This window comes from Aspergillus vadensis, assembly GCF_003184925.1.
Source record: "Aspergillus vadensis CBS 113365 unplaced genomic scaffold BO88scaffold_1, whole genome shotgun sequence".
NCBI lineage: Eukaryota > Fungi > Ascomycota > Eurotiomycetes > Eurotiales > Aspergillaceae > Aspergillus > Aspergillus vadensis.
In genome coordinates, this window is record NW_020292039.1 from 353,175 (window position 1) to 366,194 (window position 13,020).

At 50.6% G+C, this 13,020-nt stretch overlaps 5 protein-coding genes across 5 annotated transcripts; 3 read left to right on the forward strand and 2 right to left on the reverse strand.

Moving 5' to 3' along the window:
• Positions 1-53: 53 nt before the first annotated feature.
• On the reverse strand, positions 54-2,301 carry BO88DRAFT_3971 (B-type cyclin nimE). The gene is made up of 5 exons (XM_025705266.1): positions 1,975-2,301; positions 638-1,870; positions 446-584; positions 262-390; positions 54-164 (listed from the first exon to the last, which is right to left on the reverse strand). Exons 1-4 carry the CDS (start codon positions 2,089-2,091, stop codon positions 293-295), a joined length of 1,587 nt encoding a protein of 528 aa, XP_025567948.1. The 5' UTR covers positions 2,092-2,301; the 3' UTR covers positions 54-164; positions 262-292.
• A 984-nt stretch (positions 2,302-3,285) lies between these two features.
• Positions 3,286-5,089, forward strand: BO88DRAFT_399843 (mitochondrial 54S ribosomal protein uL2m). The gene is made up of 2 exons (XM_025705418.1): positions 3,286-4,683; positions 4,758-5,089. The coding sequence occupies exons 1-2, from the start codon at positions 3,562-3,564 to the stop codon at positions 4,857-4,859; spliced, it is 1,224 nt and encodes a 407-aa protein (XP_025567949.1). The 5' UTR covers positions 3,286-3,561; the 3' UTR covers positions 4,860-5,089.
• A 1,472-nt stretch (positions 5,090-6,561) lies between these two features.
• Positions 6,562-8,609, forward strand: BO88DRAFT_327243 (putative C6 transcription factor Prf; the record flags this gene model as incomplete). Its single annotated transcript, XM_025702502.1, has 4 exons — positions 6,562-7,041; positions 7,104-7,595; positions 7,646-7,900; positions 7,956-8,609. The coding sequence occupies 4 exons, from the start codon at positions 6,562-6,564 to the stop codon at positions 8,607-8,609; spliced, it is 1,881 nt and encodes a 626-aa protein (XP_025567950.1).
• Positions 8,610-8,684: 75 nt separating this feature from the next.
• BO88DRAFT_377096 (WD repeat-containing protein) lies at positions 8,685-10,473 on the reverse strand. The gene is made up of 3 exons (XM_025704387.1): positions 10,127-10,473; positions 9,736-10,048; positions 8,685-9,654 (listed from the first exon to the last, which is right to left on the reverse strand). Exons 1-3 carry the CDS (start codon positions 10,237-10,239, stop codon positions 8,953-8,955), a joined length of 1,128 nt encoding a protein of 375 aa, XP_025567951.1. The 5' UTR covers positions 10,240-10,473; the 3' UTR covers positions 8,685-8,952.
• A 323-nt stretch (positions 10,474-10,796) lies between these two features.
• On the forward strand, positions 10,797-12,778 carry BO88DRAFT_483264 (ribonuclease P protein subunit p40). The gene is made up of 7 exons (XM_025712210.1): positions 10,797-11,179; positions 11,301-11,433; positions 11,513-11,575; positions 11,632-11,733; positions 11,800-11,946; positions 12,014-12,353; positions 12,433-12,778. The coding sequence occupies exons 1-7, from the start codon at positions 11,036-11,038 to the stop codon at positions 12,653-12,655; spliced, it is 1,152 nt and encodes a 383-aa protein (XP_025567952.1). The 5' UTR covers positions 10,797-11,035; the 3' UTR covers positions 12,656-12,778.
• Positions 12,779-13,020: the final 242 nt, after the last annotated feature.

Genomic DNA, 13,020 nt, shown 5'->3' on the forward strand with positions numbered 1-13,020 from the left:
GGAGAAGGTTATGTAAGGTATCAAAGCAAGTGCGAAACAACCCAGACACTACCAGAAATGAAGAGAATCGAAGAACAGCAGAAAAAACAAAGCCAGATGTGCGCCAGACACCCCTGGAAGAAGCGAAGATGCAAACGTCCGCAACCGAAAACAACAAGATGCCGTTCATAAACATATGCAAGAGGTGCCTAATACCATCACGAATGAAATACCATCATATGGAATCAACAAACTCCTATCCTCGGTCGTGCTGCCTGACGCCGATATTAAGTCACCAGAGGCGGCGGGTTATTTATTCATGGTCTTTCATATAAGAGTAGGGCTCGGATAGCGAGCTGTTGATATACAGGTGGTGGTATTTCTTCGCCCATTGCCGGGTGAGGATGGATGCTAGTCACGTTAGCGGTTGGTGGTCCCATGTCAATGCTATATAGAGGCAACATACCCTTCAAGAACTTCTTGCTGGCGTACTTCTTGAAGAAAGCCTCATGAGAGACAGGGCGGTGGAGGTAATCAATCATTAAGCGGAAGACGGGGTCGATCTCTTCTTCAGTGTAACCGGCATAATGAGCCAGGGTGGCATCCTTAAGTTATCAATTAGCATAATAAGCCCGTAAGACGTGTGAAAGAAACATACCCAGACACCCCGGTCAAGGATGAGACGAGCCAGATACATGGCAGCAGCCGCCACATGACTCTGGCGGTAACCCATGAACCTGTGGTCCAAGAGGCTGATTTCCATGAGGTACTTGCCGAGAGTACGGGTTTGGATATCATAGTTGTCTGCTTTCGAAATACGACGCAGGAAGTTCATGGGGTTGGGGTAGCTCATGTTGTACTCGAGGGTAGCGAGAATGTGCCGCTCAGCGTCCAAGATCTCACGGTCGGTGAAAGTTCCGTCTGCGACATCGGTGAAGTTGGCAACGTGTGGCGAAAGAACTTCCTCATACTTGGACGCGATGAACATAGCGGCGACACCGACCAGTTGAAGACGGTCCAGAGCCACCACCTCAGCAGAGAGGAAGCGGTCAATGATGTTGACGGCAAGGAAGAGGGTCTCGGGGAGGAGGCGAAAGCGGGTGTGGACCTCGATGAGCCAGTCGACAAGGATGCCGCGCATCTTCCACTCCAGGTCAGGTTGATGATCGATGTACTCGGCGTTGGGCAAAGTCTCCAGCTCAAGGTCCTTCAGATATTCGAAGATATCGACAACGTATTCAGCAACCATCAAAGGGTCATCAAGATCTTCGGCGTCGAGGTCGTCGACGTAATCATCGACAGGCTTTTGCAGAACCTTGGGATCGACAGGAACATTGACATCCTCCTTGGCGTTGGCGAGCTTCTCGGTGAGAGTCTTCTGTTCGGTGACCTTCTTCTCGACTTCGACCTTCTTTCGGGGGCGTGGTTCCTCCTCAGCTGCCTTTTCTTGAATTGCTTTCTCGCTGGATGTCCGCTTGGTGCCCGATCCACTTCCGGGGCGCTTCGTTTCTGTGGTAGGCTTCTTTGGGTTGCTGTCCTTGGGTCCCAGGGCAGCGCGTGACGAGTTGTTGCGAGTAAGTTTCTGGACTCCACCAGCCTGCAATGTTGCTTTAGACGTCAAGCCAACCTTCGTGGCAGCTGGCTTCTTGGCATCCTTGGTCTCTCCATTCTCTGCTTTGGAAACATTGCTCACATCACCAAGGGCGGCGCGTCTCCGGGTTCCGGTGGTAGTGGTGGTGGTCGCGGCCTTCTTCGTCTGGAGCGGCTTCTTGGCGGGGGGAGCCCCAGCGTCATTGACTGACAGGGCAGCGGCCTTGGCCCGCGTCAGACGCGTCGATGGGCCATTCTCATCGTTCTCGTTCATCGTGCCTCTCGTACGAAGACTCCGAGCCTGTTGAACAGTTAGAACTATACGCGTGCAAGATGGACCTTCAAGCCCATCGAGCTCGCGACCGAGGATTGCACAACGCGTAGTGAGAGGTCAAGGACACTTACAGGTGGCATGATGGATAGGGGGAGAAGGTATAATGAATATAAGGAGGGGCAAGGAAGGGAATAAGAGTAGAGTGAAAGAGTATGGTTCTGCAGGCGGTTGGAAAGTCTAGTCAGCATTCCAGGAGAGATTACCCCGGTGGAGCTCAAATACCGGTTGCCGGAAGGTAGATTTGCACGTACCACGCGTGAATATGTGTCCAACCCCAATCAATTAGTCTGAATGCAAGGTTTCTCAAGTCGAACGGTCGGGTACTTGGAAGGAATTTGGCAGGAGTGGGCTCAGAATCGTGGCATATATGGCTTAGTTGATGCTATTGACAGGAGCTCGCAAGACCCGAGACACGTAACTTTCCACGGCGTTGACGGCCCCAAAGTATGATTTTATGGCGATATAGCAAGATGGAGTAATTGTTTATAAGTAATGACACGAGAATTTGGCGAAGAAACGGGGTCCTATTAGGGGTGGTGGTCGCCTCCCTGGAGTAGATGATGATGGAGAGGAGTAGGAAAAGGTGGTAAACTTGACAGGGCAAAGAGGATGTTTGGCCCTAGTCTTAGCGTGGAAACTGGCCAGGCTGGGAAAGATGCCCCACAGCACAATCCAGTGGGATCGCGTGGATTGCGGATTATTAACTGCTGTACAACGTCGTGTATATGCAAGCCTGGAGACAATAGTCACGGTCCCCAGTTATTATGGTATGTACGGTGAAGGTCAATTGAGAAATAGTGGTAGTTGGTAGGAGAGAAGTGGAGGGAAAGGAAGAGTGACAGACGGGAAGAGACGGCAACGAAGGGGGGGGAAAGAAGGCAATTAAGAGAAGCAAGTCTATGGTTCTGTATGGATCGATCGCATGTATGTATGTGTATGCGTATGTATGACGGACGTGACTTCCCTGACAGAAGTCGCTGTAAAAAGGGCGGAATTGGTGGTGTAAAAGGTGGCAGGCAGGGTGGTAATCATACAGTCACGGTTTACGGGAGGACTCCCTAAGGGAAACAAGGCGGATCCTCATCCATGGTCGATGCCTGAGCTGACCCAGGCAGGAAAACACCCTCGACTCTCCAAACGCCCGTCGCGAGCAAAAACGTGATGGAGCGCGGCCACGATCGCCAAAACAATTGCTGGTTGCGCGGCAACCGACCCGGAGCTTTTACGCTTTTTCGTTCCCTTCGGACGTGTTGCCGTGTCGCGCCGTCCCGTGACTCAAGGCCTGAGCCACACTTAGTCAGTCCCGGAAGCGGCGGTGCGCTTCAAGTCATGTGCTAGAGCGTCAAGCCACACCTCCCAATCCATGCCAGACATTTTTGCTCCGGAGATCGAGTAGAAGTGCGGCTATTGTCACCGGTGCCCCCAACAACACTCCAATTGAGCACGGTGTTGCTGATAGTGGTGTCAGGGACGCTGGAATTCTGATTGCCTGTTTTGTTGTCTTTAATTCTAAGCATGTTTAAGCAGTAGCTTGCTTGGAATTCCTCACACCACTTAGGGTACCACATTGCGGTATTGCTTTGACATCTCCGGTCACGACCGATTGACATCGAAATCCTTCCGACTTCTTACCTCTACCACATACATTACACTCCAATATGCTTCAGACTCGCTTGGCCCTTACGGGCCTTCGTCTGCCGTTTAGAACCTTGTCTACGGTCGTTTCGTCGCGGGCCTATTCGACTGTCGTTCGCGAGCAAGAGAATCCGTCCGCTGACGAGCCTGCAAGTTCGACCTTCGACCCCAGTATCGCCTTCGCCCCTCCACCCACTCGTGATGACGCCGGTATCCTTCTACGCTCCTACACCCCACGAACCCCCGGTATCAGACATTTGCGCAGACCGATCAATGACCACCTGTGGAAAGGACGCCCGGTGCAGAAGTTGACCTTCCCCAAACGAGGTCAAGCCAAGGGTGGTCGTAACAACTCCGGTAGAGTGACTGTCCGCCATCGCGGTGGTGGCCACAAGCGCCGTATACGAATGGTTGATTTTGCGCGTGACGCTCCCGGTCCGCACGTGGTGGAACGCATCGAACATGACCCTGGTCGGAGTGCTCACATTGCTCTTGTCCGTAGCCAGGAGACCAAGAAACTGAGTTACATCCTGGCTGCTGAGGGCATGCGGGCTGGTGACGTTGTCCACAGTTACATGTCTGGTATCCCGGAGGAACTCTGGAAGAGCATGGGAGGTACTGTAGACCCTGGTGTCCTCGCTGCCAGAACCGCGTGGAGAGGAAACTGCCTGCCGCTGCACATGATGCCTGTTGGTACTCTGGTCTTCAACGTTGGCCTACGCCCTGGTCAGGGAGGCCAGCTCTGCCGTAGTGCCGGTACTTTTGCGACAGTTATCGCCAAGGGTATCGATATTAAGGCGAAGCGTGATCATTCGGACGGCCAAGAAGGCGAGGCCGGGGCCGCTGAGCAGAAGCCTCTCACGCAACGCGAGAGGCAAAGAAAGGAGCGCATTTCTCAACACGTCACCATCCGTCTTCAGAGTGGTGAAGTTCGTCTCATCCACAAGGACTGCTGCGCGACTGTTGGCGTCGCTAGCAACCCTAACCACCAGTACCGCCAGCTTGGTAAGGCTGGTCGCTCCCGTTGGCTCAACATTCGGCCTACTGTTCGTGGTCTCGCCATGAACGCCGCCGAACATCCCCACGGTGGTGGTCGAGGCAAATCGAAGGGTAATGTTGACCCGAAGAGTCCTTGGGGTATGCCGGTATGTATTCTCGCTTCACTATTTCTCCCTTTGCTTCCGGGCCTCGTCAGTGCTAATGTCTTCTGTTCTTACAGGCGAAATCCGGTTACAAGACCCGTCCCAAGTGGAAGATCAACAAGGCTGTGGTTCATCCCAGAGAGCGCAACCAGGGCAAGCGTCGTCGTGGATACCATTAAACGCCGTCGTGGACATGAATTTCTTCTTTATTCGTTGGAACTCCTTACAGCAATCTCACGGTTATATCAAATGTGATTCTATCATCGCTCGGGGTAAAAGCTGGGTAAAGCAGAGCATGGATCTTCGGAATCTCCCCATCTGTCGAAGGTCCTTCTTGTGGGTTTAGATGGTGGGAAGTTTTTTCCTGTTCACCTTGTTGTACTATACTTTATTTTGTCTTGGCTACGATGGGGGATTCCAGCTGTCTATACTCCAGCTCCTTTGCTTTCTATCCGGATTTCCTTCATGTGTTGTTTATGCTCCGGCGTTTCTCTTGTATACTACATGGGTTAGAGTACAATCAATCCTATTACACAGTGCACATATAGTTTTTGATCAGCTCCTCTACTTAAGCTATGAGAGTATTGTATCTGGTGGATTAGACAGCGACCAGTCCTGGCATGGCATAGGGCGGCATCGGGGTGAACGAGCCGCGGGTCTAGAACTGGCTGAGACCGAGAGAATCGAGCCGAAGTCAGTGGAGTAAGATCATCGCATCGCGCTCAAGTAACTCACTACGTTCAACATCGCATTTACGTCCGCGGGAAAATCGCTGTAAGCTTTACTTTTTAATGGTCGCGAATTACGCTTTGTTAGCATGATGCCTGACTAACAAATTAGGATCCTTGGTTCCGTTACGAGTCCTGCAACGTCCTCGGCCTGACCGACATAACCTCGACCGTGCACCTATCATCTTTCCCTATGGCCTAACGGCTTTTTTTTGTTTTTTTGGCCTTCTCTTTATGCATACCGATCTTTTTCGCCCGTTCGATGCCTCCAAGTATCCATGATCGAGGTACAGCACCTCTAGCTCGGAAAAGCTGTGCCCACATTGCAGGCCATTCTCGACACACATCAGCTCCCCACCCGCATCGCGCGCCCGGCCATGGCTGATAATGCCAATCGTCTACCAGGGCAGACTCAAGCTTCTCCATCCCAGCCACAGCTGAGTGCAGCGCATGAAGAGGCAGCGTCGATTGCCGCAGAGCATCACAATCCAAACAGCCATTATATTCCCCGCCCTAAGCGTATCGCATGCGTTCTTTGCCGAAGGAGGAAATTAAGATGCGATGGAAAGAGACCTAGTTGCGGGACATGCTCTCGGTTAGGTCATGAATGCATATTCGATGAAGTGCGCAAGAAAAGCGGTCCAAAGCGGGGTTACGTGAAGCAGCTAGAAGCACGTCTGGGTATGTTCGTTGTCTGTCATTATTTGACGCTCGATTTCTGATCGGAGGCATGTGAGCGCCGATCTCACCGTCTGCTCCGCTAACACCACGCTTATTATGCAGCCCAGGTCGAAACTCTACTTAGGAATCAAGGAGCACAAGTACAGCAAAGCCAGGGCAATAGTCCTAATGCTTCGGTGACAAACCATTCGGCTGGCGCGCCCGGCATCTCTCCCCAGGATGATGTTCAAATGCAGTCTCCGGAGGGACAGGCCGATCCTATCTCTTCGACTCCCACATCATATCATGCAGGACCAACAAGCAGCGATGAATCCCAAGGTAGATTGATAAGCCTGGGGCTGGAAGAACCTCTTCCCACGCAGGAGGTTATTGATGAGCTGCAAGTTTTCCTTACACAATCGAGATCTTTATCCGCCTTCTAATGCTATACAGGACTGCGATATATTTCAAGAAGATACATCTTCGACTTCCCATGATTCACCGCCCAAGGTATTTGGCAGCTTCAAGCCTTGCTCCTGCCTCACGGCCTCCTATATGCTTACAGTACATGATTTGGTGTCATGCGGCGTCTGTCACGGACAAGTATTCCAGTCTCCACAGTATTTTCTACGAGCGGGCTCGTAAGTACGCCGAATTGGACGAGTTAGAAGGCCTTGGTCAGCGTGTGGTGTCTATCGCACATTGTCAGACCTGGGTGCTCATCGGCACATATGAGTTCAAAATGATGTTTCTTCCTCGAGCGTGGCTGAGTGTTGGAAAAGCTGCCAGACTGGCGACGATGCTAGGTCTATGTGGTATAGATGAAGATGGTCTGAACGTCAAACAGACCTTGCCACCTTCCAAGGATTGGTCTGAAAAAGAAGAGCGAAGGAGAGTATTTTGGATGGCTTTCTGTCTCGATAGATACGCAAGTGTCGGTACTGGGTGGCCTGTCTCGTTTGATGAAAGAGATGTCAGTTGCTCCAGCGTATGCTTCAATGTCCGGGAACAGCCTTATCTGACTGAGCTCGATAGATCTTCACGAACCTTCCAGCGTCTGAGGAATCATTCATCGATAACAACCCGCAACAGACTGGTCGTCTCGCAGACATACTGATAACCGGGAATATTTCCACGATGTCAACATTTGCAGGAGTCGTGATACTAGCTTGCATGTTCGGGAAGAATGTCGCACATCTGCATCGACCTGATCCCCAAGATAATGAACATGATCTCACCGGACTGTACTGGCAGCGGCACCGTGCCTTTGATAATCTCCTACTCCACTTTGCACTCTCCATGCCAAGTCATCTGCGGCTGACAGTCTTGACGACCGATCCGAACATCATATTCTGCAACATGGCTATTCACACAGCAACGATTTGTCTGCATCAAGGGGCAATATTCGTAGCGGAAAAGAATAAAATGCCAGAGCAGATCGCCACCGAGAGTAAGCGACGGTGTATACTAGCTGCCGACCAAATCTCCAACATAATGAAGATGATCAGTCATCTAGATTTGAGTGTTGTCAGTTATATTATGACTTCTAGCTCTCTGAACATGCTAACAGAAAGCAGATGGACCCATTCATGGCGTTTTGTATCTACGTGGCCGCACGGGTCTTCATCCAATACCTGAAATTTCGCCCCAGTGACTCCGCTGCACGTTCATCTCTACAATTTGCCTTTTCTGCCCTTGATGCCTTCAAAGAAAAGAATCCGCTAGCAGAACCATTCGTCATGCAACTTGAACTTGATATTGGTGGAACTGCCTTTGGAGATGTTCGCTCTTCGAAGAGCATGTGTATCGCGTCCCATATACCGCAGAATATGGTAAGCATGCTTGTTATAGCCGTGAAGACGATCTGCTGACCAGCAATCACCCTAGACTGGCGCGAAGAAGACACAAACTGCAAACCAATCAGGAGGCCAGGCCGACAATACAACCCCAGATCACCCTCAAAGGACTTCTGGATTCACGCCCACTGAATATGCAAGTCAACAGACTACCACTGAAACGCCACCAGGCCGACCAAGCACAACGAATCACAGCGGCTCCAAAACATCCAATCATGCAGCACCGACCAGAAATGGCAATAATACTAGTATTCCAAACTTGGATACGAACATGTCTTCTACATCCAACGGCAACACCAACACCAACCAGTCAACCAACGCCATACCCTCACAGCTAGCTTCCACTCTGAACAACCTCGCCTACTTGGGACCAGCGACATACCCCTCATCCGCACAAGTTCCTCTTCAGCCAGTACTATTCTCCCCCAGTGTCTTCGCTCCGTTCCAATACGAAGCCAACCCTGCCTTTCCCAACCAGTCAACTCAGCTCGATCCCACGAGATCCGAAAACCCCCTCACTACCGATCCTACATGGACTACCTCAGAGAATCCTATACCTGATCTCAGCGATGGAGACCTAGTCAATCACCCGCCTAACGGCCCCGAAGCTCTCAGCGACGCTCAATGGGCATTACTCGCATCGGGAGGATGGGAGTCGTGGCAGGGGTTGAACTTCATGCCTTGAGCTTTAATTTGAGCACGACAGAGTGTTAGATGATGTGATCTACGATATATAGACGACTAACGATTGGTGTTGGGTATGCTATAGAGTTCATTTGTCTTCGAGAAACTTGTCGAGTGTAGTAGCGTGTTTACATCTCCTGGACAGCATTCGCGAACCAAGCCAATATATCAAACCAGCACAGCAAAAGGACTCTATACAAGACATGCAATGCCATGCTTAATATCTACCGTAAACATCATAAACTCAAATAAAACATCCGACGCACCAAAACGCCACAACACACACACATACACAAAGATGCGAAAATAGATATCAACTCATCAAATCAAAATACCAACCGTCTCTACAGACTCCCACCCGCAGCCCCTACAATTCTCAATCCGCCCGGCCCCGAGCCATCCGCAGTAGTAGAATACGCAAGCCAATACCTCGAGGGATGCCACGCGACAGCCGGAATCCCCGAATTGGCATTGCCCCCCGTAGGAACGGTATGAACGCTCTCGCCCGTTTCCGCATGGAAGATCTCCAAACCATTACCGCCACAGCCTACCTCGTCACAAGCACCGCAGATGAATCTACCGTCGAAGCTCCAGCTCACGCCGCGCACGGCTCCACCATTGTTGCTCGAGACAGTGCGCTTGCAGATCCAGTCTGTTGTATCCCATAGCGAGATGAGAGCGTCGCTGCCCCCGACGGCGAGGTAGCGACCTGTGGGTGCTAGGGAGATGGAAAGGCAGGCGGAAGTGTGGGCGTAGAGGGTGTGGAGGACGTCGAAGGACGGGTAAGAGATGATTTTGACGGTGCCTTCGCCGGTTGTGGCGAAGAGGTGGAGGTCGGGGGAGGAAGGGGTGGAGACGTGGTGTGAGAAAGTTGTTGCGTTGGTTTGGATGGGTTGGGGGTGTGGTTCTAAGGCTGTGTAGGTTGATGGTGTGAAGGTGGGCTTTTGTTGCTGTTGCTGTTGCGTTGCTGCAGCATTGGGTGGCCCGTCGGGGTGGATGGTTGGGGTGGATGGGGATTCGACGGAGATGGGTATGAGGGTGTCGTCCTGCAGATATTGAGAATATGGTCAATTGATGAGTTCCTGATGCCGGGCGTATCGGCTTTGTGCTCGTGGGTGTTAGCTCACCTTCCTGCCAACAATCATTACCCTTCCATCAGCAGACCAGGATAGTGTGAATGCCTCGCCTCCGACGTCCAAACGACTGACGCAGGTCTTTGATCGGACGTCCCAAACGCGAACGGTTCCATCTGTAGAGCAGCTAGCCAGCTCGGAGTCACGAACAGGGTTGAACACGACTTTCTCAATTCCAGCAGTATGCCCGCGCAGTTCGGTGGAGTATTTCACTTGCGAGCGCTCAGGGTTCCAGATTCGAAGGGTACGGTCTGCGGAGCCGGTGGCAATAAGCTGGCCGGTAGGGTTCCATGCTATTGTGCGAATTCTAGATTGCTCATCGCCCTCCATCAGTATGCGTTCTGCTTTCTCTTTCATGAGAGTAATTTGTCGGATGGGCATTTACGTATGAGAACCAGGTCCACGAGCAGCGGGATCATGGTAGTTTTGTGTTTTTAGACCACCAAACGCAAGACCAAATCGGTCTTTTGGGAGGAGGTTCCGTCGAGGAGGCGCCATTGTCAAGGTAGTACTTGTGTAATTGTTGCTGCTGCTGGCGGGTTCGCGATTGCGGCAGCAGCAGCCTGGACTGTTGCCCCGCGGGGCTGTGAATGGCGGAGTGCGGAGAGAATTCTTTGCCACTAGAATGGCAAATTGGTCTTCAGTAACGAAAGTATTTTCTAAGAACAATTGCGAAATGACGTTGTCGAATTGCGGGGAGATTTGGAAGAGCTCCTGCGCGCGATGTTCGATCGATGCCCGCAAAGACCGTGAGGCGCGTTCGGTGATTGGCTGGAGCTCGGCGATAGAAGATCAGAATTGAGATGACATAATGCTGGCACTCGCCAGTTGGCCAGGCGCTTGATCACTACTACAGGTCTAATAGTTAAAAATTATCGGTCTTTATGAGACTCATGAAAAGCCTTGTTCTTGAGTTATAGTTCGGTAAATTGTCCAATTCATACGATGACAGTATTTCTTGGTAGGATTGCCCCGAACGTGCAATCAGTACATGGTCAGGTGACCTAGCGGAACATTCCAAGCAGCAATTATCTTGCATATCAGCCAGTAGTATACGACGGGACTATACAGAAGCTTATTGCATCTGTGTGCTTGAATTCATCAGATATTCCTGGTTGATGCATCACGCCTTCTATTAGCCCTCTAGTGCGAATCGAGCAGATATTGTATAGGGCGAAAATTCTCCCCGGGCTCAACCACAGATTTCATCTATCGGTATTTAAAACTTGAGCCAGACAGCCGGCGATCTACTCGACGAAAAGCCCAGAAGCTTTACTGTAATCTTCTTTGAGCCATGCTAGACTTTGAAGATGACGCGTCTAAGCGCGAAAAATGCTACACCACCATAGGCCAACTGCCTGCTTTTATCGATCCCAAGCAGCCACCCACGAAACGGTCCCCATTCTCAGCCATCCTTGGCCATCCATTCGTTCATACGGTAAGACTCCCTGTGTCCTAGATATGATCCCTGGGCTTTTATGCTGTGTGTTTGTACTGTGACAGTTCATCATAGGCACGTTGGCACAATATCAGAGAAACGCTAACTAGTCGATGTGCAGATTGAAGTCATTCTGCCCAAGGATATCTTGTCATATGTGCAACCGCAACTGCAAAATTTACGATATGCGAGAGTGTTCATGTCGCTATCTTCTTTGCTCGAGGGTGAATTTTTCAATACTTATATCAAGACCGGTAATTATTGCTTTTTTTCGCCTCTCGTCGCCTCGCTGGGGCACTAAGACCGAATTAGTAGCTAACCTACATGGTACAGGGAATATCCTCATGATATCTGAGGGACGCTCAGGCTCAGACAGTGTCTTCACACTCAAAGATGGTCTATAGTCTCCGGCCATGTATCTTCTTAGCCTATTCAGCTAACAGGCCCCCTAGGCATTTTAAAATTGGAGTTGAGCAAAGAGATCTTCGAAAGAACAGGGCTTACAGGGAAGCCTGTTCGCAGCGGAGGAAGAAAGCATGCAAAAGAGAGGTTCAGTATGTGCTCTTATACCATGTCCCCCAACCTGAGGAGAAATGCTAACAACAAGCCCTGATAAACAGTCGTGGAAATCAACCTTCGGCTTCCGTCCATGCTCCATGGCAAGAAGGGCTTCGAGAGGATCGTATGGGCTTTCAAGAATGTCTTGAACCAATCAGTAGCCTGGCTATTCTTCGATCTCACTTCTAGTCCGGGTGGCGTTTCCGAAGGTACTTTACTCCATTTAGCACCCTTCTGCAAACTATCTCCCAGAGCTATACACTAAAACACAAGCAGATGACCCCTCCCTAAAGGGAAACCAGCCCCAAATCATTGATTGCCAGCCTATTATCACCGAGCACTCCAATATCCTTGTCCCCCCTCTCCCTGGACCAGAAATCACAGACGAGTCCCGCGAAGCAGCAGAACTAGAAGACCACTGCAACGAGCTCTCCGAGTGGCTTGCAATGGTATCCCTCGAATCGCCTCGCGTATCCGTCCATGACGATGTGGATCCCTATCTTTGTCGTTACAGTGTACCCGATTCGGATAATGCAAAGTCCACCAATCTTGTCAGCCTGAAGTGGCATGGACTTGTCCCGTCTCGTTGGATTATCGAATTATTGGTCGCGATATTGTATGTTCCACATGACTTGCTATGAAATTTTTTTGCTATTGGATGACTTGCTAACTTGGCTACCTTGTGCATTTATTAGGAAGGAAACTGCACCCAAGTCTATTGCCCCGTACGCTTGGTTCGCGCTTTCTGCGAGTGCGCTGGGAAGAGAAGCCGTGGAGGCACGCGATGGGTACACGGTTATGGTGCTTCCGACACATGTGCCAAAGCAAGATGAATTTGGAGTGCAGGCAGATGGTTCGTCTAAGGGTAATGGTCGGCACTTTATATGTTGGGAGTACGTCGGTGCTTCGATTCTTTGAACCGTTCTTTACTAGTATACCGTTGTTCAGTGGGCTCAGGAGTTACTATTCTTCGATACTATACCCCAAATCTAAAAAGCACTTACTACATTCTTGGTACCAAACACGTACGCAGGCTTATATAGTCCAAATTATAATATTCTTCTGCCCTATTGAAGTAGTCCTGCATGTCCATTGGTATCCAATATAATATTCCCTAGTGTTTTCCATTTGACCATCCATCCCAAAGCCGATACCCAATACACGCCAAACGATATTACACATCTCTTTAAACAAAAATGAAGTAGCGACCAAGACATAGAACACAGTTATCCGATAAGATCATTGACCATGTCCTGCAGAACAGGTCGATTTCCAAGTACTCT